Source organism: Sapajus apella, unplaced genomic scaffold, assembly GCF_009761245.1.
Source record: "Sapajus apella isolate SASKATOON/1434 unplaced genomic scaffold, GSC_monkey_1.0 scaffold7, whole genome shotgun sequence".
Lineage (NCBI taxonomy): Eukaryota > Metazoa > Chordata > Mammalia > Primates > Cebidae > Sapajus > Sapajus apella.
Window position 1 is genome coordinate 20,839,465 of NW_022436947.1, and position 23,795 is coordinate 20,863,259.

A 23,795-nucleotide genomic window follows, 5' to 3' on the forward strand; every position below is an offset into this window, starting at 1 on the left:
CATTAAATGAGAGCTTCTGTGATAAAGATGATGATAATGATGATTGCATTTCATCCCTTCAAATGAATTGGTTAAAGGAAAAGAAACAGGAAAGCCATATGTGTCTGACCCTTTTCCTCTATCTATCCTAGTTGTCTTAATACGCTCATTGTTGATGAGCCTCCTGGAAAGTGAAGGGAAAAATCATCAGAAAGCTGAATTATCCTCAGCCTCTGGTCAAATAGAACCAGAACAGCCCATGGGTGCCGGAACAATTCAATTAGAATTTGTTACAGAATCTTCCTTCTCTTCTCCTTCCCTTCTGGATTTTAAATGTCTGGTTGCACTGGGCAGATGCTTTCAGGTACAATGATCTGGACAAACACTTCCACTAATGAAGAGTCTCCTTTATAGCTTTTCCAGAAGAATACTGTCTATTGTGTATTACGTTTAATTTTTGTAATCCAATTAAACAGGCTAATGGAGACATTTGAGCCATGCAGCTAGGTAACACACAAACAATACATTTTTATTAGATTATAGAATGAAATATAACAAGAATTTCTTAAAAATATGGTAGAATTTATTCTCAAGTATGATAAATCAACAGTATAAAGAAAGGAGAGGAAAGCTTTTTATAGCACTTCAAATAAAAGTAAAAGGCCTGATATTTTACCACATGACCCATACAAGTCAATGTACTTAGAATCTACTCAGTGATACAGAGTGGGTCATGATTCCAATGTACTCTCTTCCAGTCAGATCAGTTTCAGAGAACTTGAAATTAAGGTAATAAGGAGGTCAAGAGATCACAGTATACAGCAAAAGTTTGAAAAACTTAGGGAGAATAACCCCAGCAAAAAAGCCTAAGGAGGAACATAAGAGTTTTCCTCAAATATCACCCAGGAAAGAATATGAAAATGAAAACATTTTCAGTTTAACCTCCTAATACCTAATTTGAATAAATGGGTGATCTATAGGTGTTCATTTCAGCTCAATTTTTTAAAACTTGATAAAAATTTGAGCTGTGCTCCGAAGAATGGGTTGCCTGAAAATTTCAATTACACAGAGTATTTGAAAAGTTCATAGAAGGCCATATAAATGTAGAGAATACAGTAGAAAGAGAAACTTTAAATGGGTAGAAGATTGAACAGGGAAAAGTTTCCTCCAAGGAAAGTTTTAATTTCAAGATCCTGTGATTCTCTGAATATAAAGAACTACCCATTTGAAGAATCTCACTTAAAAGTCTAGATCTATGAAATATGTCACTAAATTTAGGTAAGTATGATAGAATAGCGTGACTTACCACTAAGGTGAAACAAAAGGTATTTGGATAATATTGCAAATGAATTAGTGTTAATTAGGACAAAGACAGCCTGGGCACTAAATAATTACAAGGTATTATTTAAATCATTGCTTTCTTATCATAGAAATGTGTCTTTCAAAATACAACTAGAAAATTTACAGTGGTTATTCAGTTACTGTATTTCAATATAATTATCTATAAAACAACAAATTTATATTACAACAAAAATATAATATTATCAGTGGTAATATTGGATTATTTATTATTTGGGATTGCACATTATTTAAACTATAATAGAGCTAGGGAAATCTTAAACTATCTGGGAAAAATATTGATTATGTTTTATGAAAACAACAGGTATAGAGATTAGCTCAAAATTTAGTTTGCATGTATCTAGGACAGGTTTAAAAGAAGGAAAGGAGAATTTGGTAGGATGAAAATCAGCTTCAAATATCATTGCAATTTCTATGTTCCATGAGCTCTAACTTGACTTCAACAACTAATGGTTGACTTTTATTCTTTTCAACTCAAGGAAACAATTGGTCATTTCAGAGTCTTAAATAGGACTTCACAAATTTTCTATCACAAACCACATTGCCATGTATGTACCTATGCAACAATCCTTCATGATCTGCACATGTACCCCAGAGCCTAAAGTACAATTAAAAAAATAAAGTGGTGGGACCCCCCAAAAAAACCACACATACAAATACATATTTTTAACTTCATCCAGGCTCTGCAGAATCAGTCAGTGTGAAGAGTCAGGATTTAAAGTCACAGTTCTTTGGTTAAAAATCCCAGATCTGCGCCCAACTTAATCCCTTTTACTTGTATCTTTTTTCATAGTGCCATGTATACTGTCCAGCACAGAAACAATCAGCAAACTGAGTCAACTGAAATCTGGATTCTGTGTTTACCTGGTATGCTTTGTATATGACTGTGCATTTGTTGTTCTATGTTTCCAGACATCATAGTTGTTTGTTTCTGCTAAACAATTGCATTCAAGTTGTCAAATTCTATTCAACCTAATATACACCAATTTTACAGATTGTTAACAATTAATAATCTTAATGATGGCAAAAGATAGTTACAGAGTATAGGACTACAGACGTAGAGTAATGCCATGTCAAATATCACAGATTACTTGGGGGCTCAAGTGTTAAGACCATAAAACAAAGTTTAAATGCCATCTAATGCAATCTGTTACATCTTCCTGCTAAAATTACACTTCCACCTTCATAAATGAATCAAATTTCTATGCATACAGATATTTTTTCATTTATTCTTTCATTTATTTCACCAGTATTTATTGAGCACTTATGATGGGCAAAATACTTAAGTAAAAATACAAATATAAGAGTAAATAATTTATAAATAAATTATTCGTGCTGCAATGACTACTTTCAAGTTCTTTCATAGCAGAATTTATTAAGATTCAAAAAATGACAACTGATTTCAGATTTTTGTTCAGTCAATATTCAAAAGATATTTGATTGCCAAATAAATCTACTTACTGTGCCCAGAATACACTCTTCATTTTTCTGCCACTGAGATTTTGCTTATGTCAGGTAAGAAAATTCTCTTCTATCCCCAACCTATGGATAACAGCACTAATTGGTCATGGCACCCATTACTGGTGACCCTGTATATACCTAAGAATTCTTCTCATTAGCCACATTGGGAATCATACAAATTCTTATAAAGTTAGCATACAAGAAATATGTATAGACACACACACACACACACACACACGTAGCTCTTAATGTACAGGATATTGAGTTATGTGCCAGCTAGACAATATTCTATGTCTAATGGTTTTCCATTATATTTGGAAATATTCTCCATGTGGCTATTGCTTCTTCTGATTGTTCATAAAAGCCAAGGGTATAATATTTCTTGATGACATAAAGCTGGAAATTATTGTTTGAAATTCATAAGAATGGTCTGGGACAGAGATGTATAGCTATAAGCCAAGAGCACAGAGATGAGAAAACTGGCACATAAATGTAGGGGATTTCTTTCAATAGTGAAAGAGCATGAATAAGGATCTGGAACACAGTTTTGCAGAGGAATGAATCAGCATATCAAAAAAGTCTCAAAATTCTAAGTTTATTTAATGTATAACTATTTTAATGTATATTGACCTAAAGACTTTGCTTCTGTTGGAATTTTACTTCTGTATGTAGGTAGTTGTATGTCAGAGGATATGTGGTTGAAGAAGTAGCTAGAAAGGATTATGAGTGATATAAATTTCTAAAATTGAATGGACCTTTAAACTCTACAATAAAAATAAAAAAATCTCTATTCAGCATCTATGATCTGCAAAGCAATGTTATAGGCATTGTTTAAAAACATCTGTGGGGGAAATTTAACTAAAGTTTGAAGTTCTGTGAAGAGAGAACTTTGTCAGCAGGCATTATGAGGCACATTCAGATCAAGCATTACAAAATTGTGGACTATATATTTTCTTATTTGGTGCCTAGAGATACTACAAATAAGCAAAAACATAATGTGAGCTTCGAAACAACTTATTAAAATTAAATTGTATGTGTATTGCTTCAGTGAAACAGATTTCCTCTAAGCCAACAAAAATAAAGGTGAACCAGAACCACAGATCCAATAAAAGTAGGTCTTGGATGAAAATTTGGAAGCCATTTTGTTTTTAATATTCCAAATTAAAAGTGCAGGTCGATGCTTCCAAGTATGGTATGTGTGGTATCTGGCTGATGCTTATGTCTGGCCTAAGGTGAAAGGAAGGAACAGCTGCTGTTCTTGGCAAACCCACTGATCATTTCTGCAGGACAGTAGGAGGACATGTTCATTTTGTGGCTCAAGTCTCAAATATTTGGTAGAAGTGTAAGATAACTCTTACTGGGATACTTGATAAGGGACATGAAATTAAGTACATGGATTTTTTTTTAATCTTCTCTAATATCCTCTCAGGACTTCTATGATCATATCATAACTTTTGACTATAGGTTTCATCTTTTTGACAAACCTGATGTTCAAAAATCCTGTGACCACAAGTAATCAGGCAGCTTCCTCCAATATCAATTTCTGACCATATTAATCTTCAGTCAGCCTTTCTTGAGACAGTTCTCATATTTCATATTTCAATAGTCAGACTTCCTTCTCAGGCCATGTTCTATTGTTGTTTGTTCTTGGTTCTTTTTTTTTTTTCCCAATTATTTATTTTATTGCATTTTAGGTTTTGGGGTACATGTGAAGAACATGCAAAATTGTTGCATAGGAACACACGTGGCAGTGTGATTTGCTGCCTTCCTCCCCATCACCTACATCTGGCATTTCTCCCCTTGCTATCTCTCCCCAGCTTCCCACCCCCCACCGTCCCTCCCCTATTTCCCCCCAACTCACCCCAGTGTGTAGTGCTCCCCTCCCTGTGTCCATGTGTTCTCATTGTTTAACACCCGCCTATGAGTGAGAACATGCGGTGTTTGATCTTCTGGTCTTCTGTCAGTTTGCTGAGAATGATGGTTTCCAGGTTCATCCATGTCCCTACAAAGGACCCAAACTCATCGTTTTTGATGGCTGCATAATATTCCATGGTGTATATGTGCCACATTTTCCCTATCCAGTCTATCGTCGATGGGCATTTGGGTTGGTTCCAGGTCTTTGCTATTGTAAACAGTGCTGCAATGAACATTCGTGTACACGTGTGGTTCTTTTTTAACTGAAGGTGTTTGCTTGATTATTTTTGGTTAGCCCTGGCTGTTTGAACTTAAACAAATTTTTAGTGGAGTACCCTTATTTTATGAGATATCCATTTTATTCAATTATTATTTAGCTCATTTCTATTTATCTCTCTTGCTAATGAAAATTGAAATGTGGCAAATAAGAGAGACAGTCACTGGACAGCATGAAAACATAACACAGCTTACATACATGGGATGGTATCTGTTACAGAATAGGGACGCAAAAGTGTATACTTTATTCTTTGTCCATTATAAAAATCAAATTATTTCCTTACCCCTGTGACCCTCCTCTCTTTCTATCCCCCCTCCACCCCTGCCTTCCTCTCTCCCTCCATATATACTCTGTTAAGGAAGAGAGGCCTTACGTGTGGTTTATAAGAGTCTTTTCCATCTGACTGGGGATAAATCTGCATCATCTAACCTTATTTCAAACCAAGATTTCAAACCTATCACATCAGGGCCTCACTGATCTTGACTAAGTAACATTTGGGTTTGCATGAAGTTATGTTAATAAGGACTTCTATGATCATAACTTTTGACTATAGGTTTCTTCTTGTTACCAAACCTGATGTTCAAAAATCCTGTAACCACAACTTATCAGACAGCCTCCTCCAATTTCAATTTCTGGCCATATTAATATTCAGTCAGTCAGCCTTTCTTGAGACAGTTATCATTGCACCTAGACCTTATGAAAAATAAAGCTTATTATATATTTCATATATCTATAAAGAAAGAACATGAAATCATCTTGGACAAGCTAAAGTCCATGAAAAGCCAATTAAAAATCTTAACATGAAATCAGCCATTCAGTGGATTTTTACATAAAACTTCCCTTATGCTCAATTATAATCTAAGAATCCACCAGTAATTTGTTTTCTATCTTTAGGTACTGCACATTTGAAATCCCTTACATGTGATTAAAAATTACCTTCTTTGGAAAGTAAATCCTTTGAAATCAACTTCTGTTTATATAAAAGAAAAAAGAATCAAAGGAGAAAAACATTTTCCCAAAGTATATTCTAGTTTCATGAGATTTAGAATGTCTTCGTACTTTGTGCTGTCTTATTTTTCATAAGCTTCTCCTTTGTTCAGGGGCTTTTATCTAATTCAATTTTCTTCACTTTTATTATGACCAATTGGTCCATTATCTTGTGCCTCTACTAAGGAAAGCTCAGCCTACCTAACCTTGACAATGTTACAAAATCAGTAGCTTTAAGAGCTCACAATCCTAAATTTCCAAAAATAAGCAACTGTATTTTCTTTAGTCCAGTTGGTCTCCAAAACACTATGACTAATGGTTGTTATCTCTGAAACCTTATACCTTAGCAGATGATAAGACACAGCATTTGCAATAAACGATTGGTTTGTTATCTGTATTCAAGACTTCTGATTTTCTAACTATAATATCTAACAAAACTGAAAACAAGCACTTTAGCTACTAGATCATAATTTTAAATGTTTTTTGTTGTTGTTGTTGGGACAGTTTTGCTCTGTCACCCAGGCTGGAGTGCAGTGGTGCGATTTCAGCTCACTGCAATCTCTGCCTCCCAGGTTCAAGTGATTCTCCTAATTTAGCCTCCCAAGTAGCTGGTATTACAGGCGCACTCCACCACACCTGAATATTTTTAGTAGGGATGGGATTTCACTATGCTGGGTAGGCTGGTCTTGAGCTCCTGATCTCAAGTAATCCACCCACCTCTTAAAGTGCTGGGATTATAGGAGTAAGCAATCACTCTAAGCCTTAAATGGTTTGTTTTTACCTCTACTCAAACTTCTAGCTGAAGTTAAAATAGGATGATAATGTTATAAATAGGCTGAGCAGGGATTCTTCAGTGGTTCTTAAACGTGATATTAGAATTAAAAATGCTGACATCATGGTTCCCACCTCCAAAGCCTATTTATATTGTTTTAGGTGAACCGCTAGAATATTCATTTTTAAAAAGTATTCCAGGTAATCCTAATCCTGATGATTCTCAGCCTATATTAAGAAACATCACTCTAGATTTAATAAACTCTATATATGAATCTCACAATCATCTGAGAGTTGTGTATTTTGATCCAATTATGTATATTTCCTATGAAAGCACCTTTATGTGTTTATAGTATTATCACTCTGATTTATAAATATTTGTATATGGTATAGCCAAATCAAAAATACTTCTAAATATTTTTAGAATAAAGTACTTGTGCAGACATACTTCATTATGTTATTAAATAACCTGTTTATAATGATTTTGTCACAAATTTCTATTAGATAATATGATCTGAAAAACTCTTCATACCGATAACTTTATAGGAAATAAGATACTTTCTTTTCTTAAATAGCTATGAAACATTTAATACTATACTTCCTGCTTTTGTCTGCCAGGAAATTCAAAGATGATTTTATGCTCAGCAATGTTTTATTTAACATAATTTTTACTATCCAACATTATCCATCACCTTTAATACTTGATGCTTACTTACTCATATTGGTTTATTTGACAGTAAACTGTTTCAACTCCTCCTTGAAAATGGGCAGAGTAAAAAAGTAATGAAGTATACAATTCAAAACAAGTCTGTTAGGATCATAGGATTTTTATAATTTAGTAACCCAAAGTCATTAAATGTTGAATTTCTAACTTAAAAATATGTTTTGAATGGTGACTCAAAATTCCAGTTTCTAAGTAGGAAATGCCTTTTGATTTACGGTGTGTCATCAATCAACAGCTCTTCAGTAATTATTTCCTGCCTAATTGCCTATTGGTGTGATTCACCACAGAATTTTTCTTATGCAAGGCAAATATGTACTATATGTAATATTGTTAGATATTTAATAGTAATAACAATATAATAGCAATCCCTCATATAGAACCTATTTTTTTTTAATTATACTTTAGGTTCTGGGGCACCTGTGCTGATCATACAGGATTGTTGCATATACATACTTGGCGAGGTGGTTTGCTTCCTCCATCCCCCTCATCACCTGTAGCTGACATTTCTCCCCATGTTATCCCTCCCAGCCTCTCTACCCCTAGCTGTCCCTCTCTCACACCCCCAGCGTCCCCAGTGTGTAATGTATAGCACCTATTTGTAGTGTTCTTGTGCAAAATGAAATTTAAAATGGCTTTTTCTATCTCCCGCATGCCCAGATCTTTTAAAAAATATGATCATCAATGGTTTATGTCTTCCCAGAAAAATAAGAGGGACATGTATCTACATATCAACACATGCATGTATACATACTATTTACACCTCTACATTTTGTATTGACCTATATGTGTGTGCTTCCCAAAATGCATATTTGAGTACACATTACACATTCACACATATTTTAGTAATATTAAAACAATATGTATCAATCCAAAAATTGTGAAATACTACAGAAAATAATAAAGAACACAGAAGTAAAAGGAATATGAGTAGTCTACAAAGTGATTTCTTAATTTATTCAAAGGTTTTGCTTTAAATAGAGTATTTCAGAACATATTGCCAACACTTGCTACTTGATGGAAAAATTCTCCCTTTAATTTTTTTAAAATAAAATAATCGTACCTTTCATTTAGATAACTATGAATGTATTTGGACTCTTTCAATAAAAATAATAAAATTCTATGCAAAATTGATAGGCACTTTACTTATCACTACTCTAGGATCATGCCAACCCTGAATAAAGTGTACTATTTCCATAAAAAAGAGTAGATAGCCATTTTCTAAACTACATTTTTTCTCTGTAATAGGATATTTACTGTGTTTTCTTCTGAGATTTTGCATCAAATTAATAAAATTTTAAATCCAAAAGCAGAAATTATATACTAAAAAAAAAAATAGCAGACAACAGATCAACATGTGTACTTCTAAATTAATTATGTGTTTCAAAACAATGGCCCTTTATTGCAAACATTTAAAAAATGCAAGGCAAACTATAAAGGATTAGAAATAATATTTGATTTTCAACAATTAAGAACTTATTGAAATGAAAGTAGTTTCTTTTTGACACCTATTCTTATATACTATTTCACAGTAATGTATCCTCTTGTGAATGACTACGTGATGTTTTGAAATTAGTGCATTTTTTTCTAACTATACTAATGTTCTAATAAAACAGACAATATGAACAGAAAGACTGTTAACACTTTCTTGATTTTATATATTTGCAAAAACTAATACAACATTTTATGAAATAAAGTATCTGAAAACCAATTGACTATCAACATCAATTCTCATACCTAAATTTCACAAGAATAAACTAGTCTTGTGAGATATTTTCAGGTTTGATGTTTTCTGTATTATTGGCTCCTATATGTTTGGCCTAGAATTTGAACACAAAGCTGAAGATAATAAAATATTCTGCATTGTGAAAATATAAATACAGTGTTATTACCAGAGTAAATATTTTCAGGTTGAAAAACTAAAAAGAATCCAATGACAAGTCACTGAGTTTAATAAAATGCAAGTTAAAACTGCTACACTTTATTTCTTATCTCAGAAAGGTCACAGTAAAGGTAATACCAGTGGAACAATATTCTTAATTTCCTATTATTTGCTACATGAATTTGTTTATCTTTGTTACTAGTTCATAGTCTCATTAGTTTAAAAATTATAAATAAAATACAAAGTCATCATCAGAGTTGTAATTATAATATGGGGAAACTTTTAGACCTGCACATATATACTGCTTGGTGATACTGCTCTGTTATGTTTTTAATATTTTGTTTCATGGTGGGGATAGGTATAAACTAGAGAAAGAAATATAATGGGGGAACCCTCCAGTGTATAGTGCTGTAAAGAACACTGGACTTCAAATGATCCTCCAGAAATCTAGATTACGTTCTTCTACTAAGTAGACCCTATAAATTTCATGACTACACTCCACCTTAGTTTCTTCAAGTATAACTGAGAAGTTTTTACAAAATGATTTATAAAGAGCCCAGCAAGTCAAAATTCCACTATTTTAATACTTTTGGACCAAAGCAAAAAATCAAACAGTAGGAAGAGTCTGTAGGGCACATTCTTTCCTGATTCAATTTCTTGTCTAATGTGCATTATTAGATTGATCTAACTTATAAAAATACAAAAACATCTCATCTGGTACAATTTTGACATATTCTCATAAGTCTGAATGTGCTATATGAAACAATGTGGAGAAGAATTTCATTTTTCCAAAGTGCTCTAAGACAGTATAGGGTTAGGCAGCCTTAATTTCTACAGCATGACGAAAGGAACACCAGTGAAAAGTTGGAGAGAGAGAGAGAGAGAGAGAGAGAGAGTGTTAGCTTGCTTCATCAGGAAATAGGCCTCTGGAAATAACTGTGGGTAAGATGCAGAATTATCTGGAGGGCAAATGTCTTCATGGAAACAGCATGCCAAAGTGAAATGCCACACTAAACTCCTTTAGATTCAAAAACTATTTCACAATTTGTTGATCTGGAATGCATATACTTTTTTTTGTATTTTTATGATGTTAATCCAATTTTTGTTTCTTTAAACCTGAGTATTCCCAATTATCCATTCATGGTTATATTTTACTCTTCACCATGGTGATTCATATCAAAGCATTACTTCTGCAAGTTTTCATTATACATTTGCTATAAACATGGTGTCAATTTGTGTTGAAAAATACATATCCTATGGCAATCTTCACAGATTTTAAAACATGTAAAGCATTTTGTCTTTCAAGCTTATAAAACTAACAAAACACCTGGAGAAGATATATATGTACTTACTGCAAAGTGACACAAAAGGAATGAAAATCCTTTAAATAGAATTTGAAATGTATGTAATATTCTTGAACACTAATATTAGAATTAACAACTGTTAAGTATGCAAATCTATATTCAAAATAAATAATTATCTGTATCAGTTCCCAAATAATTCCATATCCATTGAGCAACAGCCTTGTCTTTTCAGCTAAAATATGGAATTCAGTTTCATCTGAACTAATTTTATTTGCATCATCAGTAAGGTAAACATAACAAACCAATGAAGGATGAAAATGTATTTATGGTAAATAAGTTAAATTTAAAGTGACCATTTAAAAGTGTCTTAGATGTTTTAGAGCATGTGCTCCTTTTCATACAAAAATCATATCCTATCTCTACCATGCTCACAACTCTCTAATGGTTCCCCTTTTCATCTTAGATGAAATCAGGAATCTTTACTGTGGTCTATAATATCCCACATTGTCTAGTCCTAACTACTTTTCAGATCCCATTTTATTCTAATCCCCTTGACCCCTTTGCTTATATTACAGGGACATCAGATAGAATTTATGAAACCTCATCCCATCCTGACGTCTTTGTACTTTTTTTCTCTCTTCCTCTAATGTTCTTCATCCAGATAGTCAGAAAATCACTTCATCCCTTCAATCAGCCAATGGCTTAAATGCCACCCCTTTGGAAAAGTCTTGTTTGTCTCCTATGCAAAATAGTAGGCTTGTTATCCAGATTTATTTTGTTAATAGCACTCATCTCTACATAGCATTATATATTTACATGTTTATTTCTGACTCTTCCACTATTTGGTTCTAAATAGTTCTTAAGGTGAGAAAATTGACCTTTGTGGTTACTACTGTGGTCAGTGACAGGTAGCAAGTGATCAATAAAGGTCTGTTACATTGAATTGAGCTCTGTGAGCCATAGTTTGATTCCCAGAAAGTTTATGTTACTTGTATTACTCTGGGTTTCCAATAGCACTATTACTGGTATTATTAAAAGTGAAGAAAATGAAGAAGATGGAAGAATTAGGTCCACATAAAAGCAAAAAAAGACAAGACCTTTTACTTTCAGGACAAAATCTTCCCATTCTATTTGACATTATCTCAACTGTCATCCTACTCTTTCAATGTTATTTTTTTCTCATTATTAACCTCTAGTAACTCATTCCCTACTCCCCCTACACTTTTTGTGATTTAGATCATCATTACATAACAGACTTGTCAAAATTCCCAAGGCAAAATGGATGGTATTACGCTAGAATATATACCTACATTTATCTTTACATTTTGTATATCTGCCTTTTAATTCCTTAGAATGTTAACTTTTTCCTGACAGAAATTACATTGAACTTTTCCTGACAGAAATTGCATCTGTCTCTTATATCATTAACAGACAATATTTTTCCTATTTTTCAACAATTCTGTTTTATGCATAAATGAGAAAACTTGGATTAAAAATAAGGTCGAGCTTGTGTTACTGAGTAAGAGAGAACACCTTTCTTGTGATGAAGTGTCATCAAAATATCTTTTGACCATGGGCTTAATTTATTCATATTTAAGTAAGGAACTGAGCTTTCAAGAGAAGGCAGTATATTTCTATATTGATTCACTTATATCATAAAGTATTTCCATATGTCCCCCAGGGGCATCTGAAATTTACCTGGTTTTTATCAGAAAGCAAACTGATCAAAAAATGGCAATTAACGGTCATTAATTCTAACTTTTGCAGAAGAATTAGTTATGGATAAAAAAGTTGAGGACTCACAGCCCTTCCCAGTTAAAAAGAAAAATTAAAAGAGTAGATTTGGTAGATCAGAGGGCAAAATGTTCAAATAACAAATTTAAATCCTTTTAACATTGAACAACGCAAAATAAATTGGCCTAGAGTAGCTGACTATTGCTAATGTTGAGATGGCATAGCTCCATGTCTAAGGAGCTCTCCTTGGTGTACAAGTGCCATCTCACACCAGGATCAGCAACACATTAACATAGATATTTTTCTACATTTGAGCACTGAACTAGTAAAAACTCCCCAGAAGGTGTACACTGAAACCTCAAAAGCCTTTCAATTTAGTTAGAAAGTCAAGAGGTAAAACCATAAATTATATATAAAATGGCACTTACTAATATCAAGCATAATTCCAACTATAGATGATGTAGGCTTGCTTGAGAGGCTGAGAAGCCTTCATGGAGAAGGTCAGTGTAAAGGCTGGCTCTCAAAGGAGAAAACTAAAGGGTAAAACATTCAAAGAACAGTGCAAATATGCACAGAAATGATGTTATACCTCTGGGTTTCTTTTCAGTATCAGACACTATCCCACATCATCAAATCTAGCTGCAGAAGCTAGTGGGAGAACAATGCTTACACATACATACACACACATGTGTGTGTATCCCTGCTCAGAAAACCACATAAGACATATGGAGAGTAGAAGGGAGGAAAGGGAATGAATTCATTATCACAACTCTAAAAGAAAAAATATACTTCCTTTTTAGTGAATGTTCTTTTCACCATTCATCTTTTTTCGATGAAAGAGAAGTTAAATTGTATATTTTTAATGACTTATAGGCCAACTATTTTAGGAAATTAGGACAAAATAACTCAATTTCTTTCTTTTCCATCAGGCCAGGTAAAATACTCACTTTTGAGCAGTTTGCCCCCAAATGGCCTGAAAGTTCACCGGATGAGAACACAATGTAATATTATATCAGATGGGCACCATCATAATAAACCTTAGTGCTGTGTGAATAAATGCAGAGCCAGTAGCAATACTGAAGAATGTAGAGAGAGTGATTCACATCAATAGAACTAAGAGAGAAATGCACTATATTAATGGAAAATAGCAAACTTATTCCTTCTCTTATCCCTGTATAATCAGCAACAGTCACCAGATAAGTATTATAACAAATTTCTAGATAATGTTTTAGAGCCTTCAGAAGAAAATGAGTATAAAAGTGAAAGTTCAAAAAATATTGCTGCTATTTAATTATGTAGCTATGGACAACCCACACAATTCTTACATGTATAAAATTATGAATTTTAAATATATTATGGGTCACTTTCTTCCACCAGGAATGTAGAGATCAGGTAATAAGAAATTTGAACTTTAGTGACTCATTTTCAAAGATGACTATAATTGAGAGGAACGTTTAGAAGTAAATGATGTAAATATAAAAATAAAGTAAGACAGTTTTTCAATAGTCTAAAGGGAAATTAAAAATAAAAAAAGAATAGCATAACAGACTCACTGAAAATTAGAAAATAGCATCTTCTCTAGGGTACTATGTTGAAACAACACATATTATCCCTTTTCTGAAATACCTCTGTCTGGCAACCAAGTAAATGCTGAAGTACTAGAGGCTGGATTAACATACATATTTTTAAATTCTACATCAAATATTGTCTCTAATTCAAGCCATGGCTAAAACAGAATGAAGACACATAAGATTTGGTTACTTGTAATTCTAAAAGAGGAATTCAAACCACATTTCTCTACATTTCTTTAGAAGTTCATTTTCAACTCCCATCAACTAACATTTTCTATAAAGAACTTTACAAAAATATGTCATAGTATGTCAAAATAAAAATAGATGTTACTCATAGTATGGTTCTTTACCAGAAAGATAAATTTTGGTACTTCCTACATTTTAAAGAGTTTTATATTAATGCATTGGCAAATATTATGTATAGATCTTGGCACAAGGGAAGATAATTTCACCTATTTCACTAACAGCTGGGCAAACTTTAAGCCTCTACATAAATGATTCTGCAAGATATGCTCCTGACATTACCCAAAGCTATATAATCACAATAGTGACAGGTAGCAGAATGGTATTTAAAAGTTTATCCTTCTCTTTAACAATATATAATTATAATGGAATATCATTATGTAGCATAGATATGATCATATATATGCATATGATAATTCATTTCCAAGTATGCCATTCTAAAAAAAAAGGAATTTTCCTGACACATTGCTAAAGGAATTTTCCTGATACATTCCCTTAAAGAAAATTTAATTGAAAACTTTTTTACTTTTTTTGTTTCTTAAAATTAATAATTCATGGAACACACAAAAATTGGAATGTAATAGACAATTATACTAAGCTTTCTGGCAGCAAAGATGTAACACTACCATAGTTGTTTTAGATAAATATACAATATAAATTAAAATTTTACTTTCAGAAATTTGTTCTGAAATCAGAATTTATATAGTTAAAAGTACAAAATTTATCTCTAAGCATAATCTTTATAGAAATGCCATGTAGTAACTCTCCCATATTAAAAACTTTGATGAAAACAACTTTGTTTTAAAATTAAAGTGATATGGACCATGGAAATGACGCTTCTGAAATTCTTAAGTTATATATTATGAGTAATTGCTTCTTTTAAAAAATTGTCAGAATGGGTAATAAGATCAAGAATGCAAATATTAATATTACTTAACATAATAATACCTCTTAAAATTATTCAACGTGCCACTTCTAATTTCCAAATCATGTATATAAGGTGCAATGGTAATCCGAAGCTTGAAGCTGTTTAGTACATTTTTACAAAATAGTTTTTGATTATTGGTGAACATTTAGAAATTTCCTAAGTTTAGCAAGATTTGAGTACTACCATCTAAATGAAAAATAACAGCTGGATGTTATTTTCTGAAGGACTTTAGGACAAAAGAGGAGTGCCAGGTTTTTTTCTACTAAGGCAATTGATGGCAGTAACTAGAGTTTCCATTACGGAAAGGGGAGCCAGGTGGTTAAAAGGGTGATTCAGGGACCTGTGAAATACGCTCAGAAAGAAGGGATGAAATGGAGGGACAGATCTACCTGGCTACTCGATCTAAACACTTAAAAAAAATCTGACATTTTTTCATTAATTTTTTAAAACTGTACTTTCTATGTTTCCTACTTTAGCAGGAAATGAAGCAGCCTGAAAACCATTTTTTAAAGCATTCATTTTTCTGATAGATTAAATGATGACTTATATAGTAAACATAGTCAAGTTATAGCCTAATGATATATTTGATATTTCAAGGAGCAAATAAAATGGTTATTGGTTCTAAGATAGACACACTCAGTTCTTCAGATAAAAAACCAACTGAATATTGTTTATAATAATCAAGAAGCCTCAGATGATTCAGCCAGTCCTGCATGGCAAAGCTCTTGGTTATTTATTCTCATGTAGATAATGTTTATATGAGCTGAAACTTCTGGTAACCACTGTTTACAACCACGTTTTCACTTCTATTATCATTAATTGATGAACATTTAGCTCCATTAAAATTAATAGCCACATAAAAAGGGCTCAGATAATATAATGGAAAAACTCTTGATAATCATTCAGACATAGTTGGCTTTTAGCTTCAACTATTATTTCCCAGAAAGTTTACACCTTAAACTTCATTCTCCAAGCATAGAACTACAGCCTAAACAATACAGTTTGGTAATGGCTTTTGTTGAATATTTTGTATTATTAAATAACTTTGTTGAGTCACAAAGATGGCACCACAAAGGCAGGGCTTATAAGAATCTATGTCTTCAGGGTACAGTACAAAATAAGTATATTTTTTGGAGAAATTAATGACATTTTCCTATGAAATTCTGTTATAAAACATATGATTTGTCAATTGTCCATATATGTTCTCATTTTGATTACATCGACATTTCCACATCTTAAAAGTATGATTGCCATATTCCATCAGGATCATTAATTAGCTTAATTTCCTGAAAATTAAAATGTTCAACTTCAGTGAAGCTAAGTCTTTAAAGAAACTCCGACTTAGCTTCCCAGTTCTGAGAAAGTGTGTGTATTTAATGCTTCTAATCCACTTACCTATGGAACATGTGAACTAAATCCACTGCATAGATTTTACTCAGGCATTATGATCCAATCTTTTAAATTATTTCAAAAAATAAGTGCTTTGAAGTATTTTATTTACATAATAAAAAATTGTCACTAATGTTGAATGTTTCATTTTTCCTTGAAAGGAAAATAGGCTTCAAAATAAAAAAAATTGGAAAGTCATTTCCAGAAACAAGTTTTAAAATAATGCTCACTTCTCAATTCTAGTATAGAAATATTAGCGATGTGAAATTAGAATTCTCATCAATATTCATTTCATACCTATAGTCAATCATATAGATACTATATAGCATTACAATGACTCTCTGATTCCTCATAAAAAAACACAGCCACATATACCAAATTTTTGAAGTGTATTTCATTTTAATAGTTCTCTCTTCCTATTAAAACAGAATCCTCTTTTTTATTCAGGTGTGCTTCTGATTTGACGTCATGATAGTGATTTGTATTACTCATTTGTCCCTAATAAAGATTTCAAGCTACAAAATGACAAACAACAAAAACCTCTTTGATAAAGAATAAGCACCTACACTGCGAGGGCATTCTGCATCATCCTTATAAACTGTCACAAATTTACAAACAAGATAAAAGGGAAATATAAGAAAAAGAACATGGATTTTCATTAATTCATTTTCTAAATGTACCAGTAGGTCTTTAAAATATATGAGACTTAATAAAAATCATAAATCATTGTATTTTTCTTTACCACAATTTCTTGTTTAACTTAGCCTAAAATTCTTCATATATAAAATATTCCATTAGTTGGCCACATGACATGAGGAATTCTGTACAACACAATATGTCTAATAAATTTAAGTCAATTTTAACCACAATGTCATTTAAAGAAGCCAATTAAATTATCCAGAAACACAAAGCTTAAAGAGTAGCCTTGGGAATAACTTTTTTCTTATAGCCATTACCAAATCCTCACTGAGCTGATTACCTATGCAAGAATAGTAGCATAAAGCTGAAAAAAAGGCACTAACCTCACTCCCTAGCTTATCTAAGAACTCATAAAAGTAAACGGCTCTAACCACTTTATTTTATTAGATTCTCTAATAAGTAAAATACTGCTACTTTTCTGCAGTTTGATTAACATTATTAATCATTTGATTCCTTTCCTTTTTCGACTACCTAAAAAATCTTAATTCTAGCCCTAAAAGTCTATGAAAAACAACATGAATTCAGAAATTTGTCCCTTTGGTTGCAAAACTTCATTATCCTCCCAAAAAAGAATACCCAGAAAAATCTTAAAAGGAAATTAGGACCCCACATTTCATAATACAGCCAGCCCTGGTGACCATCAATCTTACCAGATACTGCTCTATCTTCCGTGTGTATTTAATGGGTGTGGGCCCATTGCCTGATGGGATCTTTACATTCTAAAAAAAAAAATGTGTGGATGACAGTCTTTTGCTTCTTTTTTTGAAACTATGAACCTAGAGTTTGAAATATGTTGCAAATTTAATTCCACTGCATAGTGTAGAGTTGATCAGTTTCAGCCCTGATATTCGAAAACACTGAATAACCTATCAACCTAAAGTGCATACATATGAATATGTGCATACATATTATAAAATACTTTGATAATTACATCTCCAATCTATGTTTTACAATGTAAAATAAGGATTATGGTTCTTAGAGGAAAAATGCACACCATAAGTATCTATTCATATGAAAATAATAGTTCAAATATACCTGGAAACTTTTTATTTAAATGCATTAAGGCACTTTCTAGACATTTCAATATGCATTGTATATATTTGTGTCTTTATTAGGGCATGGATTTTTTCATTGTCATAATATTTTTCTATATTAATATAAATATTGCTAATACTTTCATATATTCAGGAATTCTAAAATTTCTTTGTATCTTTATCCCTTTCAGGCATCAATGCTCAACATTTGCCAGCAATTGCTTAATACTTCAACCTGTGTTTTACACTCATTTCACAGATCAAAAGAGTTTTGCCAAACCATTTAGATAATGCTTCTCCAAACTCACTTAGAAAAGAAAAATAAATGATTTCTTCTGAATTATCATATAACCTTAATGGGTCCACAATCACCCCACCCACACCCAACCTCCATCCCATTTTCCACGATGGCACCTACCCTAGTGTTGTCATAGTGACGATGGTATACCAGAAGGCTGCAGGGATGCTGGTGAACTTGCTAGCCGAAGACCCCTTCTCTGCGTAGAACATAACTGTAGCGAAGATGATGATAGCCATGGTGAGCGAAAAAAGCAAGAAGCCCAATTCTGAGGCACAGCTCTTCAGTGTGTACCCCAGGATGCGCAGGCCTTGAGAGTGGCGGGAAAACTTAAAGATCCTGAAGACCCGGAAGACACGGAGTGTGACAAAGGCTCCGCTGACGTCTTCATTGTCTGTCATCACCAGCCCAATGTAGTAAGGCAGGATGGCCACCACGTCGATGATACTCATGACACTACGCACAAAACGGTAACGACTGGGCGCTGCAGCCAGGCGAAGCAAGTACTCAACGGTGAAGATCATGACGCAGGCCGTGTCCAGGCAGAAGAAGGCCACGGCGTACCGCTCCCCACAGGGCAGTTCTTTAATGTGACCTGGGCTTGACCCGCATGGCACTGTTTCCACCACATTCGCGATGACAGACACGGCAATGAAAAACCCCGTGACATAGTAGAACACCAAGGCCATCGTGCTGGTGTGAGGGTTCTCGAAGGCCCGCCAGACCCTCTGCCTTGCAGTCATGGTGGGCAACGCGCTCTCTCCCGTGGTGTCGGTATCCGCGTCGTCCTGCAGGCGCTCGGCGTTCTCTCGCCTGCGATCCTTGTACTCCTCATAACAGCAGTCGCCGATGATTTCCGGGATGAGGCCAAAGAAGGCCAATTCTTCATCGTAAGCAGAGATGCACTCGTGGCGAGGGTAGTGGAGCTTCCCAGTGCGGTAGAAATTCAGGATGTGGCGGAAGATGTCTGGGTCACGGTCAAAGAAATACTGCTGGGTCTCTGGGTGGTAGAAAAAGTCCCTCTCAGAACTGCCCAGTAGAGTGTCTGGGTAACGTTCCAGGGTGTCCTGCCACGTCTGGAAGCGGGTGCCACTCACATTCAGCACAATGAGAGCGTCTTGGGTCCTTTTCCTCTCCTGCCTCGGGGGAGCCGGCATGGGTCCCGAGGCTACAGGCATCCAACCGATGGCCGCCGCCCTTGCAAAAGGCAGCCACGCTGCCACCCCCGCCGCCATGGTTCTTTGAAGAGGAGGCACGAAGGATACCGAGGCGTCTACAATGGGTCAATCGAGGCAGCCAGTCACCCACGTCCTCCAGTCCAGCAAAGTACTAGTGAGAAACGTGGTCCACAGGGCCTCTTATTCCAAGGTAGGGCTCCTGGTGAAGTCACAGTTCTCAGAAGGGCAAGTTTCCCTCCAAGACAGGTATTTGAAATAATGACAACAAAATACAAAGTCCTAACAATCACCCCCAACAAAGCCTAGGCAAACCTCTTCCAGCAGGTGGGCCAGGTCACCCTCTGGCACAAATAAGCACACAGGTGCAGCCGTTTAAGCAAACAGGTGTCTTCGATTTCTCCCCTCGCACAGTCTGGATAATATGGGGTCAGTATGTGGAGTGTAGGATAGAGAAGACGAACGAGAGTCACCCAATACAATTCTTTCCACAAATTAGGGAACCCTTCCACCTATCCTTCTCACTCTTTCAAACCTTCCTTTCCAAGTAGCCCTTCCCGCCAAAGGAGTCTCAAAAAGGCGACCTGTTGTAGCTCAGGGGATGCGGTCACAGCCGCTGCCCCACGTCTCTCTTTGGGGGTCCAGCTGCCGCCTCTACTCCTCGGGCTGTATTTGCAGAGATTGAGGTGATGTGCCAGTGGGCACTGTGGGGGGCGTTAATACGGATCCTCCACCCCCACGACTACAAACACCCTCTGTGTCTGCCAAAAGCGTTCGCCCAATCGCCCCTTCACTCTTTTCAAGTTCAGCTCAGGTGCAGTGTGACAGTTACAGAGCCCAGGAGCTGCCAGCCGCCGCCGCCGTGGCGGCAGCAGCATCTGCCTCCGCGCCGAACGCGCCGCGCCCGCGGTACATACCTGGCCAAGTGCGCGCCGGGGCTGAGTTGCAAAGAGACTTTCTCCTCGCCGTGCACCCGGAAAGGGAAGAGGAGAGAAAGCAGCTCGCGAGCAGCTGAATCCGATGCGCCGAGGGAGCATAAATAAAGCTCAAGCGAGCTCTTCTTCCCCTTCCCCCATCCCTCCGTGCTTCCCTCCTCCTTTTCACCTTCCAAAAGCCAGGCGCAGGCGAGCAGAGCAGCAGCAACAAGTTCAAAAGGTGCGGGGGAGGCGAGAACGGAGGGGACCCGCTCCTGCCAACTTACTGCGGGGCCACTGTCGCGGGGGCCTGGCCGGCGCGGTGCGGGGCTGCTGGGCGGCGGGGCTGCGGGGCTGCTGGGCGGGCGGCGGCGGCGGCGCGGCGGGGCCGGGGCCGGGGCCGGGGCCGGCACGGGCTCTCGTCCGAGCGCGGAGGCAGAAGGCGCTCGGCAGCGCGGGGGCGCGGGAGGGCTGCTCGCTGCTTCCCCGCCAGTGGGTGGTCCCGCATCTCCCCGGGCTCCCCGCGCTGCTCTGCTAGTGCGATCAATAAATAAGGAGAAAATAAATAAATAACCGCGCGCACGCCCCGCCACGCAGGTTAGGAAAGGCGTCTCCTGCCTTTCCCTCGGCTTGACCTTTCTCCGCCCCCGCCCCCTCGGGCTCCTCTCGCTCCACCCCAGCCACCCACCAGCCCCGGCGCAAAATGTCACCGAGGGAGAGCATCCAGGTGGATCTGCCGGGGAGGAGAGCGAGCCTCGGATGAACAAAGGGAAGCTTCTCGCGCTGGGCTGCGGTGGTTTGGTGGAGGAGAGGAGGAAGGGGACCCGCTCCTGCCTCCCGAGTCCCGGTTCAAGGCGAGCGTGGGAAAATGGGGGGAAAGAGAGCTAGAGAAGCTGGGAAGGAGGGTGAGCGGAGCGGAATGCGCAGGAATTGGTTGTCTTCTGGGGGCGACTGGAAGGCAAGACCTGCAAAGCCCCGAGGCGGAATTTTTAAGTGCATTTCCTCTTTCTCTTTTTTATTTATTTTCCATAGCAGTTTGTTAACGTTGCAGGGATTAATATGCCATCTATCCAACTTGCCAAGAAGTCAGAGAGTCTCCTCGGTCGAGGTCTTGCCACAACTCCTTTTCCCGTCCTTTATGAATGACAGAGGGATGTGGAGCCGTTTTCTAAATGTCATCGTCAAGGGGCGTGCGTCTCTGAGAGTGTGTGTCCCCTTCAGCCTCCCTGCGCATCGCTGTGCATATTTAAAATGGTTAAAGTAGTTAAAGGTGTTCCTATGAGGGGTTACTGATGTGGAAAGACACAGGAAAATTGTCGCGACCAACCGTTTTGTTTTTCGCGTACCCCGCCCCCGAGTCATTAGGAATCATCCTTAAAACCAAACATAACACGTACAGCCACTAGATGGCGCGGATGGCGAGAAGTTGTGCCTAACGTTTGGATGCTTTAGGAAGGTGAAGGTTCAAAATTAACTGGCCCAACAGAGAATCAGATCATATAGACATTCTCAAACCCTTTCGCTCCCACCCACCTTTTTAGTGTTTATATGAGATATATTACTTAGGCTTGAGTCTGCATTTGGATAGTTGTGGGATGAGGTATGTAGTTTCATTTTGAAATCCCTTTGAAAATTAAATCTAGATTACTGAATCATCATCATCATCATAGTAATTAAGATCTTTGGCAATACTGAGGCTTCATCTATATTGATTGAGAATAGAAGCCTGATTTCTACCCAAAAATTGCTTTTCATGGCTTGGTTTGACTGCCTTGGTTTGTAAAATAAGTGGACTATGTTATACTTTACAGAAATTGACTTTTAAGCCCTAGAGATTATAGGCGTCATGTGTCAACCTTAAAACCTTGAAATGGGATACATCAAAGAAAATATATAAACTAAAAGTGAGTATAGAAAATAACCAAAGGATAAAGAATATCCTTATCATGTACAGGATTTTCTGTAGAGATAAAAAGGTATTTTTTGTTTATTTGTTTACAGAATAGAGATTTAAGGAATTCTGTGTTAGTAGTAATGAAGTCAGAGCTAACACACCATGTAAGTTTGAGAACATGGAACTGAAGACACCTGCTGTTTATCTATTTGTATTTGTTTACGAGAATGATGTTTGTTAACCAATCTATATAGCCTGCATATGTGAAAACAAACACACAAATATGTTACCTGGAAATGGAAATGAGGGGCTTACCTACCAGTTAGTATAAGAAAATCAACCCCTCCTTAGTCCAGACAGTAAGGTGGCACTATGACAGGTGCTGGGCATGGAATCCAGAGGGTGGAGAGTCATGAATATTAATCAGTGACAATAATGTCATGCCTTCCTGTAAAGACGGGGCAAGGAACCTAAACAGAGTCTTTAAAACTGTGTAGGAAACTGAATACTTACAGATGTAAAAGTAGGAGTTTAACTTTACAAAAGCCCCAAAGAAGCAAGAATATAATATGTGCAGTTTTTAAGAAGGTATTGGGATCTGCCCTCCCCCATCTTCAACAAGCTTCTTGATATAGTGGAAAGAATGTGGGCTGAGAACTTAAACACATCTAAATTCAAATTCTTGCTTAAGAAATTACTTACTGGCTTTGTTTCATTTGGCAAATTACTTAACTTCTATGATTAGAAATTGTAGATAATGAAATTTAACTTTTCAGGCCTGTTGTCAGGATTAAACAGGATCGTACTTCTGAACACAAGTGAAATACTTAGCACATGGAGTGTACTCAATATTGGTTCTTTTTATTGTAATGCATAATGCTGTGCAATTCATTTTATCCAGTCTATATTTGGAATTCCACAGATACTTTTGCATAGTTATGTGTTGCTTAATGACAGGGATACATTCTGAGAAATGTATCTTGAGATTTCATCACTGTGTGAATATCATAGAATGTACTTACCTAAACTTAGGTAGCATAGTCTACTACACACTCATGCTATGTGATAGCTTATTACTCCTAGACTACAAACCTGTACGTCCTGTTACTGTACTGAATACTGTAAGCAATTTGTAACACAATGGCAAGTATTTTAATCTCTAAACATGTCTATACATAGAAAAAGTACAGTAAAAATATGGTATAAAAGATTTTTAAGTATGATACACCTTTATATGGCACTTACTAGGAATGGAGGTTAC

The 23,795-nt window shown here is 36.1% G+C and overlaps 2 protein-coding genes across 3 annotated transcripts in view; both read right to left on the reverse strand.

Annotated features, from left to right (window-relative positions):
• Nucleotides 1-23,795, reverse strand: part of KCND2 (potassium voltage-gated channel subfamily D member 2) — a 494,806-nt gene that overhangs the window by 462,621 nt on the left and 8,390 nt on the right. The window contains exon 2 of one of the 2 annotated variants that reach the window (XM_032276184.1): nt 18,672-19,906. In XM_032276184.1, the coding sequence (XP_032132075.1) occupies nt 18,672-19,786 (1,115 nt within the window). In that variant the 5' untranslated portion in view covers nt 19,787-19,906. Of the gene's footprint in view, nt 1-18,671; nt 21,243-23,795 lie in introns of those variants that run through there. The other variant, XM_032276183.1, reaches the window with a different exon arrangement.
• Nucleotides 19,920-20,796, reverse strand: LOC116550278. The gene has a single exon (XM_032276185.1). It carries the CDS (start codon nt 20,761-20,763, stop codon nt 20,443-20,445), a length of 321 nt encoding a protein of 106 aa, XP_032132076.1. The 5' UTR covers nt 20,764-20,796; the 3' UTR covers nt 19,920-20,442.

Bases quoted from the DNA above. Each gene is read 5' to 3' on its own strand.
- LOC116550278 (XM_032276185.1), bottom strand. From the start codon at position 20,763: ATGCTCCCTCGGCGCATCGGATTCAGCTGCTCGCGAGCTGCTTTCTCT.